The 15,274-nt window shown below is 41.1% G+C and overlaps 1 protein-coding gene across 1 annotated transcript; it reads right to left on the bottom strand.

The window, feature by feature from the left end:
* Window positions 1–4,221: 4,221 nt before the first annotated feature.
* Window positions 4,222–14,575, bottom strand: gpt (glutamic--pyruvic transaminase). The gene is made up of 11 exons (XM_068568532.1): window positions 13,922–14,575; window positions 10,549–10,638; window positions 10,254–10,362; window positions 9,958–10,091; window positions 9,098–9,341; window positions 8,360–8,439; window positions 8,134–8,270; window positions 7,801–7,975; window positions 7,009–7,164; window positions 6,031–6,143; window positions 4,222–5,329 (listed from the first exon to the last, which is right to left on the bottom strand). Exons 1-11 carry the CDS (start codon window positions 14,243–14,245, stop codon window positions 5,239–5,241), a joined length of 1,653 nt encoding a protein of 550 aa, XP_068424633.1. The 5' UTR covers window positions 14,246–14,575; the 3' UTR covers window positions 4,222–5,238.
* Between the last annotated feature and the right edge of the window lie 699 nt (window positions 14,576–15,274).

The raw sequence follows: 15,274 nt of genomic DNA, 5'->3' as shown, positions 1-15,274 counted from the left end.
TCTTGTTAACGCTTTCCCGAGAAATGAAGATATATTTAAAAAAATCTAAATTAAATAAGAAAATATTGTCGACATCGGACAGTGTGTGTAACCGTCACTGAGGGTGTGGCTCACCCCTACACTCTCCTCGTAAAACTTCATGTATTGCAACCTGGAATGCAGGATTACGACAAAGGATTATAACAAAACCAACGGAAAAAATAAGTAGATTGATTTTCATCGAGATGTCAATCGATGCACCGTTTCGCTCACGTCGTCAGCAGGCGCAGTGTCACATTTTCTGCCGATGAGATTGAGCGGCAGCGAGGGGCTTAGTGGCAAATACAATCGAGGAGTGTAAACATACTGAGGGCCGCAAGAGGCCGATCAATGCCTCCAGTCTGGGATTGATTAATTACCCCAAGAAAGAGACTGAGGTGTGAGGGCACCAGAGAAACCTGATCAGAACAAGATTTATAACCCAATCTCTGTATCATCACTCCCTCCCTCTCACTGTTTTCTCTTTTGTTACTTTTTTTTCTTCTAAAACTGTCCTTCTTCATTGACTGACTCCAGCATGTTATGTGAAAGTGTGAATGACTTCTTCAAAGCCCTGCATAGGACATTGAGATCATTAATGTAGCTGCAAACAACTATGTAAAGATATAATGGAGTAACGTTGACATGAGCAGAGAAGGCAGACGCTCTTCCCCGTTAGTGGGTGTTGTAAGTCCTTTAGCTGTGTTGCTAGCCGGGCCGGATTTTAGTGCACGTGAGCGTGCCCCACTGAGCACTGTAACTGCAGTTGCAGCTGATAACGCCGACCACGTAGCTCCCATGCGTCGGTTCCCCCTCGAGTAAACTCTGTTCACTCTGGCAGCATTGTTAGCCGTAGTTTGCACTGTTAACACCGAGTACGGTTAACGCTGTTAGCACCGTTAGCGTCGATAATGTTGTTAGCACCATTAGCCGTGTGCCGCCGGCCCTGCAATGAAAAGGCGATCACATTTTTTATTTAACACTTTTACAATATAAATGGCAACCTCAACCTACATTTTACAAGGATGAAGGCTGACAATATCAATTGTGATGCATTGCATTAAAGCAATATTTACATAATGGTCGCAACATGTTTGCGGTTTTGTTTTAAATAATTGTGGGAAATATGCTAATTTGTTTTTTAGCGAACAGCTAGGATGAGCAGATTAGCACCACTCTCACATCTGTCTGCTAAATTTTCCATTTCAGGTTGGTTATCTTTCAGACTAGCAGTAACTTCCTCTACCATCTTTACTAGTTGCCTGGCAACTGCTAAAGGCCTAAACGTAGTTAACCTAAATGTATTTGTAGGGCCCAAAATCACAATTAAAAAATGTGCCTCAGAGGGCTTTACAATGACATGCCCGAGGTTCACCTTTTCCCCCGTTTCCAGTTTCTTTTGTTTGTTTTAAACTTAGCTAAGCTACCTAGCTTCTGGTGATAACTAGCTTCTCTGTATTTTAAGAGGTTATTGAAGATATTGATACTAGATATTGCACTTTTACATTGCTTGACGGTACAATTATGTTAAGCGCAACCATCGCTGATGCTAACGTAGCTCCTCTGGGATCGAAGCTCCGTTTTTACCTCACTGACTTGATCACTGGCGACACAGAGATAGCATCAACATTATGCTATTGGCTCACAAACCTTGTATGAAGTGGGAACCAACCATCAGATATCTTCCACAGAGATAAATAAAATGTTAATTTTGGACCCATGCAAATTTCTAAAATGGTTAATTCATAATCTTGCTTTATTTAAATTGTATTTGGCACTTTTAAAAAAAAAGTTTAGTGGAAGTTTTTAAAAATATTTTCTATTGTTGTTCATAACAATGTTGACTGCTATCAGTGTTCTCATCTAACAAAAGCTGTCAAAAGGCAGGCGTTTCTCTTCAGAAATTTAACAATAATTTGTTGTTTGTGTCACATATAGAAAATACAGTTCCTCATTGTGATGAGGAAAGATGTAGAAGATCTTTTATGGACAAAAATCAGGCTTTCATTCAGAAACAACCACAACCAATCAATGAAAGTAGGTAGATATATTGTTATTTTCTCGGAACTAACTACAAACCGTAGTGATTGCAACAACAGCGTTGAGCTCAACCTTTAGTAACTTACAAAAAACAATGCAGCTGTTGATTGAAGGTGCTGACTCCTTTACGCGTCCCAAAATCCATCAGATCCAGTTTTTGCAGCATAACAATAACATGTAGGACAAAGATAGGAACAAACATGGATTATGTAGTATTTCTGCATATGCGTTTGGAGATACATTTGTTCGGTTGTCCTCAGAACAATAAGTGTGAGTATGTTAAGACATTTCTGAAACCATGGAAACATCGTACCCAACAAGGCTCCAATCACGCAAAACATTTAAAATAAACAAAACCAATATCAGAGTAAGAAACCTCCATGTTTTTACCAGATATGTATTTTATGGTAAAAAAAAATTGAAATAAGCTGAACAAATTTACCTTCTACATTAAATAACCATTCAACATTTTTTTTCCTGGGAATTGGAGGTTTTAGCTGTGTAGCCACATGGTTGATTTGATTATTTCCAGATTGTTAAAATGGGATAACACTTTTTTTGAAAATATTGAAGAGGTATCAAATACCTTTTGTGACATTCTATAGAATCACCCTTCATTTCCACACTGAATGCCGGCCAAAGTCAAGACTTGAACCATCTAAAAAGGCTCTTCTGGTCATCACTGTGCACACAAATACAGAATAATTAACACAATCAAATTGTCAACTCACAAACGGTACTGAGTCTCCATGACCTGCTCAGGTCATTTATATGAATCTCATCATAAGAGACACAGTGAATAACGAACGACCGGTCATTCTCATGACCACAGGCATCCACATGACAGCGCTGCCGCCTGATGCATGACTGTCGCTCCGTCGCCCTACATCCTCACCCGAACTAATGATGACCTTTGATTCCCAAAAGATGTCAGGAGATGAGAGAGGAAGGGGGGGAAAAACTCAAATGCACCCAATTAATTTAGGGTGAAGAGGACTGGAACGTGTGATGAACGCGTCATGCTGCTGAAGTGAATGGCGAGGAGCTCCAGGAAAGACAAGGCTCCTTATAATTAGGATTCAGGAGAGCCATTGTCAAAGATAATTAAAGCTGACAGCCACTGTGGAGTAGAGAGGAAGAGAGCAAGAAACATCTTCAAACTGCATGCTTCAATTTAACACACTTTCTACAAAGTCTTTCACTCTCTATACCCCACACACTCACACACACACACACACACACACATAACCTGCGCTACCATCCATCACCCCAGCGTGCTCGGAAACTGCATACCAGGCGATAAAATAGATGACAGATTAATAGAGACAATAAAGGCAGCTGTTGTATCTAGGTGACAGTTTCGGCAGACAGTTGCCCATCTCACAGAAGTGTGTGACATCTGGGGAGCAACATCATTCTTTTATTGTCAAAGTGGAGATAGTCTACATTAGGCCGACTTGGCTAATTATGACTTCAGCCTCTGCTAATGAGACTTAATCCATACATTGGAGTTCACTGTTAAACCCATCTTGTACAAACAATAATGGGTTGCTTTTTAACATGTATCTATTTTTGTGTAAACTGGTTTAACTTCAATGTGCTAACTTTTAACGACCAGTTAAAAGGTGTATGCTGGATAACTACTTTTAATTTCTCTTTAATTGCCATGAGTTGTTTTGAAACTGAACTAATATAAAGGCTTTTTTTAGACCCCTTTCCTGTTTGGGAAAATGTATTTTTGTGTGCACATCGTAGGTGGGTCGACGTTTTGATCAGGTTAAGTTCCAGCTAAAAACATTTCGACTGAGAACTTTTTGACTTCAGAGTTAAAATGGAACTCTGAAGTTCTTCTGCTCAGTACCATGAGATGACAGAGCTAAATGAGGAGTGAATATTTGACTCGCATTCGCACGGCGGCCTGATTCAAACCTCCAAATGAAAGCTGATGTTGCTCCGTGTCTCGTGGGTGGATACGAAAACTACTTGCAGAACGTGTTCACCCACCAACTTTGTAAGGTGCTACGTCAATGCTTTGTCAATGCTTTGTTTCCAGCTCGTTCGGCTGCTCCCCCAAGTGGCCCAAAATAATAAATAGAGAAATCAAGTAACGCAGCCCATTGTCATGAGGCGACCTCTATTGAGAGTAAGTGAAATGAGCGTTCATTAGTTGACTTACGTTTTTTAATAACAAAACACTTAAGTCACACAGCAATATCAATCACAAGCTTGCTAAAAGCACACGGGTCATACCAGACCCAGTAAGGCAAAAGCAGAAGCAAAATCACAAGAATGAAGCAAGGGTTGCTCATTATTTTACCTTGTAAGAGGTAAAATGTCTCACTTTCCGACTGTCAAACATTACATAGTCTCACGGTAATATAAACCTACCGCTTTCTTTAATGAGTAACAGTTTTTGTGTGAAATATTCTCCTTTGGCTTTCGACAGTTTAATAATTACAGAGATGGAAAATGACTAATCACCTTCTACTTATGTGGCACATGAGAATGAAAACTGAGTGGGAAACTGAGGTGAAAAAGAAATGCCCAATCCGTCCCTAGATGAAAGTATGAAGATTTATAAGCATTACTCCTTCATGTGGTTAAAATGACAACATAATATAACTCTACCCACATCCAACTGCTCTTTCTAAAGTAACGAGACATAATCTAGACTGTTACATTTATTTTGATTATACAAAATCATCTCTGAATCATCATGCAAATGGAGACATTTCGGCTTATTCTGCCTGTCAAGTACTGCCTGCGGGAATGTAATAATTTCACCAGTTGTACGTGTACTAAAAGGTTTTAAGCAGCATCACCTTTCCCTTCAATTCTACCTTCTTATTTTAGCTTTGTATTCATGAAGACAATCCACTTCTCATATTCACAAATACGCAGCCTTCAAAGTTGAACATTTTCATACCGGACTTTACACAGGTCTCTTCATTAATTTCTTCATTTCCAGTTGTGTTATGTTTTCTAGCACAGTCTTAAAAACTGTCTGTGAATATTTAAATGAGATAGGTGTAAAGGCTAAAGTGTGTCATCACAGAGACCACCAGAGCCGCCGGTAGGAAAGGCACTTAATAGTGACAGATACATTGTGATTGGCTGAGTTCTTTTTGTTTTAGTTGGTGGGTTCCTCCCTTCATAAATAAGAGGAACAGATGGGTCGATTTAAGAATACTGCTGTATGAATTTCTGGTGGAACTCCTTGACTTTGTTCAGCAGGATCGCCAGCTTGTCTTTCGGGGGCAAGATGGTCATTCTGGCAGGAAGAAGGGAAAGAAAAGAAAGACAAATGTTCACTGGGTAACCGAGTGACGCAAGAGGTAAAGACTACAATAGAGTTTGAAGGATCAGCTCGGAAAGCAATTCAATAATTGGAGAGAGTGCAATAGGTACGTTTCAAAATGGCAATCCTCCTCTTCCTTATACTAGATGACTCATTGATTGCTTCATCAATCTGTTAAAGCAGTGTCTTTTTAAAATGTTTTCTATAAATGTTCTGTATGGCTTTATTCCCGTACAAGAGAAGATTTCTGGAAAAGGCCACACAATTTACATGAATGAAAATAAATAGCATTTGGAGAGCCTGTTGGTCAGATTTTTAATGTAAGATAGTGTTGTTTGTTTTAGCTCTTGTGACTTTTACATGAAAGGGACTCGCGCGCTCAAACAAACATGGAAAAAATTGCAGTGAAATTAACATTAAGAGATGATGTCCGACAGGAGCTTTAATGTCAACCTCACATGTTAGTTCCAATAAAAAATAAGCACATAGATAAATGCCAAAAAGAATCAGAATTACTGAATAATTGGAATTTGTACTGTTGGTCTGACAAATAAAGCAATTTGAAGACATCAACTTTGGCACAGGGAAGCTGCGACAGGCATTGACTCAAAGAATCATAATAAATATATACATATATTTATGTTTGTGTAAATATTGTGTGTAGTATTCTGTACCTGAAGTGGTAGGTTCCATCCTTCTGACCAAAGCCACTTCCAGGTACGAGGCAGATCCCCGTCTCCTCCAGCATCTTCATGCAGTAAAACATATCTGGCTGCTGGCCTTTGTCCTAACGGAGAGGAAAAATAAACATTATCCCGTTGTTTGATGTTTCATATTCTGGTGGCTTGGGACTAGTAAAGTAGGAAGTGCTGGATCAAGAATATTAGCTGATTTAAAAAAATTTAAAAAATGTATCAGTGCTGTTTTGCACCGTAGCTGTTTGTAATGTGACACTGTGACCTACAGCAAAAGAACTGAAAAGAAAACTCAAAAACAATAATGTCCAATTTTCCTTTGGCTAAAACACATTTGAAAAACCTTTTTGAAGTCTCTCAGCCTTTACAAGCAGCGGAGTATTGAGGTCCAGCTCAATGGACCGCGCATCTGCAGCTCTATTTAAACTGCCAATATTGAATGCTGCTAAAGAAGCTCTCTCCTAAGCCTTGTATTTGAGAAAAGCAAAGCCAAAAACCAAGTAATGCTACGACTGTGTGTTCATGGTGTTGAGCAGATCCACTAGGAAATGATCAGGGGTCAGCAGGTCAACTGTACTCTGACCTCCTCTTCTGCAAAGCTAATAAGATCATCTCATTCTCGGTGGCTCGACTCACCAGCCCTCCCTGAAATTCCTACTGAGCAGTGGACCATGAGTCAAAATTGAAACTACAATTGGAAATCAAACAAACAGGGTGGTGGCTGCCCAGTGTACCGAGTGAAAATAGTTACTTAATCAAGCACAGTGTGAAGAACAAGATGTTGGTCTTATGGACCGTTTCCCATATTTTCTGCACATGTATTTAATGCCAGCAGTGGAACACAAGTATTAGTAGAACAGTGAGAATGATGAGAACAAATTCTTTGATTTCCTATAAGCGACAACACAGTCGAACATGCGTCAATAAAATGTTTATGAAAGTATGGTGAGGACTGACCGTGGCCTCTTTGACGGCCTTATCAGGGATGGTTATGCGAGGGAAGGAGTACATGGCGCCCTGCACGGGATTGCAGCTGATTCCTGGAACAGTATTGAGAATCTCCTCTGTAAGCTTGGCCTTCTCTGCTAAGGCACTTAAGGTGGCTGTGCGCTCCTGGAAGAGGCAGAGAAAGGGACAGAAAAGAAACCAACAAAAAGACGTTATTAGAATTAGAAAACACAAATGCATTAGTTGGACGTGAAACTATGACCAACCGTGTCTCTGGCCTTTTCTAACAGAGTTTTCCGCTTGAATTTCTTGAGACTTCTGTGAGCGCCACAAGACTGAAGAATAGCTATGCCAGAAGTTGCACATCAAGCGTATAAACAGAGATCATATGAAGGCCAAGAGGTAAACAAAAAGTATTTTCAGGCCATAATAAAGGCCGTAATGCATTTGCAATGCATATTGCAAATTGATTTAAGAGATTTGAGTTCAAACTGTAATAAAGCATGCATGAAGTCAAGGCCATTACAACACAGCAACCTGTACAGGTCATCAAAAGGATGACCTGTCCGAGTGAATAAAAGGAAGGATATGTTTGGATGTTTCCATTGTCCTATAATTAGTCCGAGAGAAAACTCAAAACAGCCCACACATAATATCATTGTACGAATAGCTTGTTGCAGAGAGAACGTCCAGTATAATGATACCGCTGTCAGCGTGTATTGGTAATATACAGGAGAGCACGTTGCAATATATTTGTGTTCTGATTCATTTTTTCCTGCTTGTAGGACGTCGGCTCTGTACCTTGAGGAATTTGTCGTGTGAGGGTTCCCCGGGCTGCGGGGGGTTGACCACCAAGTCCATGAGAGCCTGTCCAGGAACAGGGGGACACAGGCGGACAGACACCAGCTTGATCAGCTGGGCCTTCACTTCCTCGTCCATGTTGATGATCTCCATGTAGCCTCCACGGAAGCCACACCTGAGAGGGAGACAAACAACAAAAACATTAGGACGTGACAGAAAAACTAAAAAGACTAAAAGAGGACAAAAGGTTATAGAAAACACAAAAGAGATGGTTGTCAACATTTTAACAAGGTCTGGCAGATTCATCGCCAGCATGCAATTAAAATGACTTACTCTCCCATGTAACATTTGGAGGTGGAGTGGAAGGATGCCAGTTCCACTGTATCTGAGTACTCTGGCCCCATGTCAAACAGAACCTTTTTAAAAGAGTGGAACTGGCAACCGTCGGCATACACATTATCCTGGTACACCTGGGGGAGGAAGACAGAATGACGGATGTCACAGGGCACAGGAAACAATAAAGCAAGCAGATGTTGAAAGAGATGCAGCGAGACAGTACCTCATCAGCCATGAGGAAGAGACGCTCCTTTGCTGCAAATCGGATTACGTCCTCGATGCACTGTCTGCTCTGAACCTGACCTGTGAATGAGAAGGAGGCTCATTAAGGAGAAAGGCTTGAAGTAGTGGTTAGCCAGGCTGTTATGTCCATTTGCTGCCATCTAGTGGCTCCTCTTGGAGTAGTGCAAGAACTGTGAGGTTGTCGAGAGACGAGAGGAAACGCGATGATGTCTACTCCTCATGAAGAAAGGATCTAAATATAAAGATCCTCATTACTAGTCATGCCAGATCCTCATCACCAGGCATGTGATTTAAGCTGCGTACTATATAGCTGCGACGCTTCCAGTTTGCTCACAGCCAACTTTGATTCCAGTCTCTTTCTCTTTAAACTAACCTAAAAAATACCCTCAAAATAATGTATTAAAGGATTTAAGTCTTTAAAACTGTTTATTTGACACACAAAAAAGGTTTTCTTATCATTGTAAAATTTCCATGTCAGGCTAAACCACTGAATCATTGAAAATGAAGAATACATGAGATACTGTGAGGAGACCTGAAACCTAATCTGACACTTTCTTTGCAGAGTCAAAATGTTATATGATGATTTGTATGTTATATCTTCTAAAACTGACGCAATTCGATCATCTGGAGTGCTGAACGCGATGATTCAATGTGTGAAAATACCGACAGCAACTAACAATCTCGTCCCTTTGTCTAAAAGAAATGGAGGAAACTTTACCGGTGGGGTTTCCAGGGTTGATGATGCACAGGGCCCGAGGGTTGCAGTGGCGCCGGGCCTCATCCAGGGCACGCTGCAGCTCACTGATGTCCATACTCCAGCACTTCTCCTCATTAAGGTAATAGTTGATCTGCACGGCGCCCAGTTCGGCAAGTGCAGCCGAGTAGAGGGGATACTGAGGTATGGAGATCATGACTCCTGTACGAGTTGCACCCTCGCCACACACTAGCAGCTTCAGCATGGTCTAAAAGTGCAGCATAGGGATGTCGAGAAAGGTGTCAGCCTAACAGTGGTCGCTACATACAAGTAATCACATCTCCTCCACGTTCGCTTTATCAGCATGAGACAGTTTTACAGGAATAAACAGTATAAACAGGAAACATTCTAAAACTCAAATAGATTTCATAGAGAACTGAAAAAGGGGGTGTGAATATGTTTTGGCTTTTAAAAGTGTCACAAGCCAAAAATGTTTGACCATTTGTGACTTTATTTCAATAGTTTTTTAAGGTCTTTTTGAATGTTTTGCTCACACATGCATTTGATTTCCTGCTAGCTGCAGCTTATGTGATTTTGAAAAAAATTTTTTTAAATGTATTCTCTGCATTTTAACCCATCCTTACTAATTAAGGAGAAGTGGGCAGTCTAGTGATGCGCCCGGGGAGCAACTCGCCCAGGATGTGTCCTTTAAAAAGAGTGAACGGGCTCATGAAGGGCTCAATCTAAAACTCATCTGCTTACTGTTGTAAATAGAGTCCCTGCGATAGATCGGCGACATCAGGTAACTCTTAACCTTACAAACGCACATGACTAAAAGCACAATGGAGACACAAAGTCAGTTTAACAGATGAGGTGATTTGTACCACGATGCCGTCGCTGGCCCCTGTGGTGAGGTAAATGTTGTCCGGGTCGGAGGGCACACCGCTATCTCTTCGCTCTATGTAGAGGGCCACATCCTGACGCACAGCGTCTATCCCCTGACTGGCACTGTAGGAACCTGCGGGAGATTCAAATGGAGACCAAACAGGTTGCTTTAACTTAAAAGCTTTAACATGAACAAAGTCAAATCACCAGAAACCAAAATGAAACATGTGTAAAGAGACAAGGGGATAATAAGCTACTAAAGTCATATAAGTTCATAGTGCAGAAATCAACACACCCATACTGTTCCCTCCACAGGACTGAAGAATGCGGCGCGCTCTACTTTTAGCATCCTCTGGGAATGTGCTGTCATTCAGAAGCTCAGGGTAGGAGCACAATGCCAAGACCTTGAAACAAAAAGGAGGTGTAAGCATAAAGGTTTGGAGGGGACATTATGTAAAACCTACATAACAGGAGAAAAAAATGTTAACGCCAACTTCAAGTAGGAAGAAATCTATTTCATAGACACTGACAAGTCAGAGGGTAGGTGCTAAATTTAGATTAGAGGTTATGAGTAGGGATCAGGAGCAGACCTGTCGGAAGAAAGTGATTGGCTGCTGGCCCATAGCATGCGCGTCGCCAATGTTGGCCTTGATGACCTCCACAAAAGGCTTCTTTATTCCCTGCAGAGAATGAACACAACACACAGAAATGATCATACATCTGAAGACTGGAAAACATTTTGAACAATGAGAGCTTTTTTCCCCTCATTTGTACACAAAACTCAGATGTACAGTTACTGCCCGTTAACAAACCCGACTAGATATGTTGAGGAGAAAGGGCACCTACAGCACTTAAACAACCTTGTCACTGCGCCCAGACACAGGCTTAAATATACATACATAAACATTCATGCCACAAAAGGCTGAGAACTCAGCAGCTGCTGAGCCTCCAAACAGGCAGGTTGAACTTTAGATTAGCGGAGACAAAATCAACATGGACAAAACACAAAAAGAAACTGTGCAGGGACATTACAGCACATTTAAAAAATAATATTTCTATTTACTTTGCAAATATTTTATGAAGACGGAAAATGTATTAGACAAGTTTCTCAGGCATATAGGATGCATGAAATGTGTTTTATGAATAATAGAGTGTAAACACAATTTTGTTCATTGAGAAAAAACAGGTTTCCGATTAAAAAAACATTTTTCCATTTTGTTAGTGCAATGAGACAAAGAACAAAAATGTGACAAATTAGACAAAGACAAGTACATTAACACAGATAATAAATATATATTTTTTCAGTTAAACTTGGTGCAAATTTTGTGTTTTTGTGAGTGGAAGTATTGTGTAAGTTTGTTTAATGTTTTAATGTACTCTCAAGATAATTACTGCTATAAGCCGTTCATTCACCACACTAACTTTTTCGATTCCTCTAACAAAGTGAATTTGCAAACTACCTTATCGTACCAACTCCATAACCCTTCTTCCGTTTAACCTCATTGGTGTGGACTGGAACAGGGTGTAGGATAGCGAAACGGCAGTAAACAACATCAAAAACAATTAGGATGACATATTGCCAAAATAAAGGTATCAATTTACAGTCTTCAAGGCCAATAACATAACGTTACTGAAAGATAATCTCTTGAGCAGCTGAGACTGCTTGCAGTGGACAAACAGAAATGCAGACCACCACATGCACAAACACAAGCACATGAACACACATGCTGTTCACTCCAGATGTTGGAAACAGCGTGACACGACAGAAAAGCCACAAGTGACACCTCCCGCTAACAGCCCTCAGAAATCAAAGCAGCATGTTTTCTTTATTAATGCAATCCAGTTCAGATTTCAGGAGTTTTAAGTGTCAGACTCTCTCATTGGTCACACGTTAGAGGCGTCTCTCAGGCTGGACCAATAGTATTGCATCAGGTGAATAACACTGAGAGGTCAAAAGTACCACCCAGCTTGAAAAGGCCAGAGCTTGTTGTTCTCCATCGCTGATAAAAAATAAAAAAAACAGTCCAGCAAACAATACAGAGGGTGAAACTGTGACAGCCACGAAGGCAGTATTTCTTTTAACTCCCAAGACTTTACAAAGTCACCCTCAATGACAAAAAAATAAGGAAAGCTATGGGAAACATTTGTGATGTAAGCTGTTAAATGTTCATCGTAGTAGAACTAAAAGTAGAAAAAAATTAACTTTGCTAAATGTGCCCGTGTCATTTCTACGTTTTTTGTTTTAACCAAATGCACTTAATGTTAAGGGCTGTGCATTTGTAATGCAACATGGATTCTACAACAAAGAACATTTCGGAGGTTTGATATTGCTTTTCTATCGGACCAAATATGTGGAAAGAATTTGACAAACACTACACTGTGCGCTGAAGGTCTCTCCCCATAGTGACCCCCTCAAAAGGTCCCTGTTCACTATCAGCGAGAGGCTCATTATGACAAACAAAGAACACAATGTCATAACTTCATGTGAAGCCTTTATTTGTGCACTTGTTATCTGATACAGTATATTCTTTTTCCCTAACAAATGCTTTAGTATTTGGGGAAAAGAACAAGAACAAGGCCGCACTTGTACCACAAATAAGGAGCAAAGACCTCAAATCCCAAAAACAAAGTAGGTAGGAAACTGAAGTAGGGTTTCACCGCAGTTAATCATGGGTGTATTTCATTCATGGATGAAATCGAGAATACAACTGTGACCTATTTCCCAAAGAAATGCAACACCATCCAAACATTTCACCTTCTGGCTGTACTTTTGAAAAAGACTGTAGTCTGCAAGCAAGGAAATATCGATGTATCTCCTTTCCTAGATTAAAATGTGCTGAATAAAAAGTTAGGGGTATAATATCAACTAGTTTTACCAGCTGAATTTTAAACATCTAAATTGTAAAGTCGGGAAGTAAATGACTTTCCCATAAAGAAATGGGATCAGCTGCAGGTTAACATTGGACGAAGCAAACAGAACATAAACTCTTTGGTGCCGGTGTCCCCCCTGATCGACCTGTGTTAGAACCTGCTCGCAATACTCGGCCCTTCCTGAGCAACGCACTCAAGGGAGGACTGTTCTCACACCAGAACGCACTCGGTAAACTAACAGCTGGTTGCCACATCACCATAAACTGTGTGAGCGGAAGAGATCCACATACCTTAAAAAACTAACAAAAGAGAAATGCACAAATATGTATAATGCCACGAAGCTGGAAAGGACCTTTAATCTCTTGTGCCTGATGCAGATAATCTTACTGATTTCTAAACTTCAGAAACGACCATTCACTACAAGTCGACACAATGCTTTGTTTTTGGCTGTTAAAATAAAGTTACATTACTTATCAGCTAAGTTGGACATTGGGAACATTGAAGGCCGTCAAGTGAGGCAACAGATTTGTGCAGCACTATAGTACCTCAGACAGTGACACATTACACAGCACCAAAAACACTCTCACTGAGGATTTTACTGTGGTTTAGAGACAGGGCCTAAAAAAAATAGCTTATACATTATCAAAACAGTCTCCAAATATTCTTATATGATCAGACCCCCCCGGAACTACTGACTAACTGATGGACTTAGATAAGAGGGAGTGTAAGCAACGCAGAATGTAATAAACCCACAAGAGTTTTCTTTTAGGGTAATGTTTAGATGGTATTAGTGAGAGAACATAACAAGGAATGGAAAGTTGCTTATGCAATTCTGCCTTATGAAAGACACCAACTAGTGTCACTCCAATTAACTGTTTGAAGAGATTAAAATAAATATGAACAATATTATGGAAACATCATTAATGATATGAACAGCACATTTTCCAGACTTCAAACACAGGAACAGTAATGTGACTTTCAAACTATTTGATGGAGCAGAGTTTCTGCTGACGCTGAAATATTGTGGGCACACTTAGTTTACAAAGAGGATACAGGTGGTATGAACAGTGATGTCTGACGGCCTTTACGAACCTCAGAGAGCTCCCTCTCCAGCTCCACGGCCCGCTGCACGATAGGTCCCCGCACGGCGTACTCCACCTTCTTCACGGTGGGGTTCATGGTGTCGATGGTCAACACTTTGGCCCGTGGCGACGCTCCATTCTCGGACATTTTCTCTTTGGGGAGCCCACGCCGCGTCGCACTGAGGCTGGACAGTGCTCTGCCGGGAGAGGAGGACGACATAGGGGGAGAGGTGAGCGCGCGGACCCCGGAGCCAACTTGGAGCAATTCGTTTCGCCCCGGGTTCAAAAGCCTGAGGTTTCTGGCTGACAGCCACTGCATCCGCGTGGCCGACATGTTACGGCTTTCTCTCGGCAAGTTGGGTCACAGCGACTCGCACCGCGGCTGCTGCTGCTTCACTTGCGAGGAGTGAAATTGCAGTCGAACAAAGTGTCGCTTCTAAAATGTGACTAAGCGCTCAGACCTTTGGACCCTCCAGAGTGTAAAGTACTGGTTGGGGCTCCGAGAGGTAATAAAATGCCGGGTTCTCTTTTAAGTCCCCGCAAGCAGCCACATACACCGACTACTTTTGTACTCTGAAATTATTGGGGTACGTTCCCTGTACGCATGGCAACGCCGCCACTGAGCGCGAGCGTATCCCTCCCCCTTTGTGTGGACCGTTATATCCCACCCTCTCTCCTCAGTTTCCCTTACGCACCTGTCAATCACGGTCGGTCCTCCGGTTACCGAGCGGAATCAGTTTGGGTCTAGACGTGGCTCAGAAGCGGGGTGGGGGTGTTATCACCGGGTTCAGCTTCCAACTTTGTCCCGAGCTCACCGCACCTCAGTCTTTGTTCTCGGTGCTCCATGCGGTTTGGGTGGAGACTTGCGAGGTTTCTTTGGTGAACAAAATAAGCATGAACGCTCCTCCTATTTTGAAAGCAACCCCCTTCGTTCCTCCGTCTGATGCTTTTGGTTTAATCCAAATATCTCTGACAAAATCTGCGGTAATGTTGCATTCAGAGTAATAAGTACAATTATATTATCACTGGGACAAAATAAATACAATAAATAAAGGCTTGCAATGATCATGTAATGAAGTAATCATTCAAAGATGGCGTGGGAGTGTTTTGTCAATAGTCTCTGCCACTATTACATAGTAATGTGGTGTGGAAAAGAGATAGTTTGTTAACTCACAGAATGCGAAGATTTGTGTTTGCATTTGCAAGTATGAGTTATTGAGTAGACTTCTTGAGAGATGTTTTAATATAATGTTCTTACAGTTTAATAGACTAACATTCTTCATAATGTCTGTGTCTTATAAAAAAACACCAGTATTTTCATTAACTGTCATTGGTAAGTAGTTAACTACTAATATTAGAGGCA

This window comes from Clinocottus analis, unplaced genomic scaffold (genome assembly GCF_023055335.1).
Source record: "Clinocottus analis isolate CAN_PGR_092001 unplaced genomic scaffold, fCliAna1.0.p SCAF_11, whole genome shotgun sequence".
Lineage (NCBI taxonomy): Eukaryota > Metazoa > Chordata > Actinopteri > Perciformes > Cottidae > Clinocottus > Clinocottus analis.
The sequence above is the reverse complement of the archived record's forward strand: the minus strand, read 5'-3'. Positions and strand labels throughout refer to the sequence as shown.

Bases quoted from the DNA above. Each gene is read 5' to 3' on its own strand.
- gpt (XM_068568532.1), bottom strand. From the start codon at position 14,245: ATGTCGGCCACGCGGATGCAGTGGCTGTCAGCCAGAAACCTCAGGCTT. The intron at 10,639-13,921 runs GTTCGTAAAGGC...CATTCTCTGCAG, and splicing joins TGGAGAGGGAGCTCTCTGAG to GGAATAAAGAAGCCTTTTGT. The intron at 7,165-7,800 runs GTACAGAGCCGA...TGCCTCTTCCAG, and splicing joins CACACGACAAATTCCTCAAG to GAGCGCACAGCCACCTTAAG.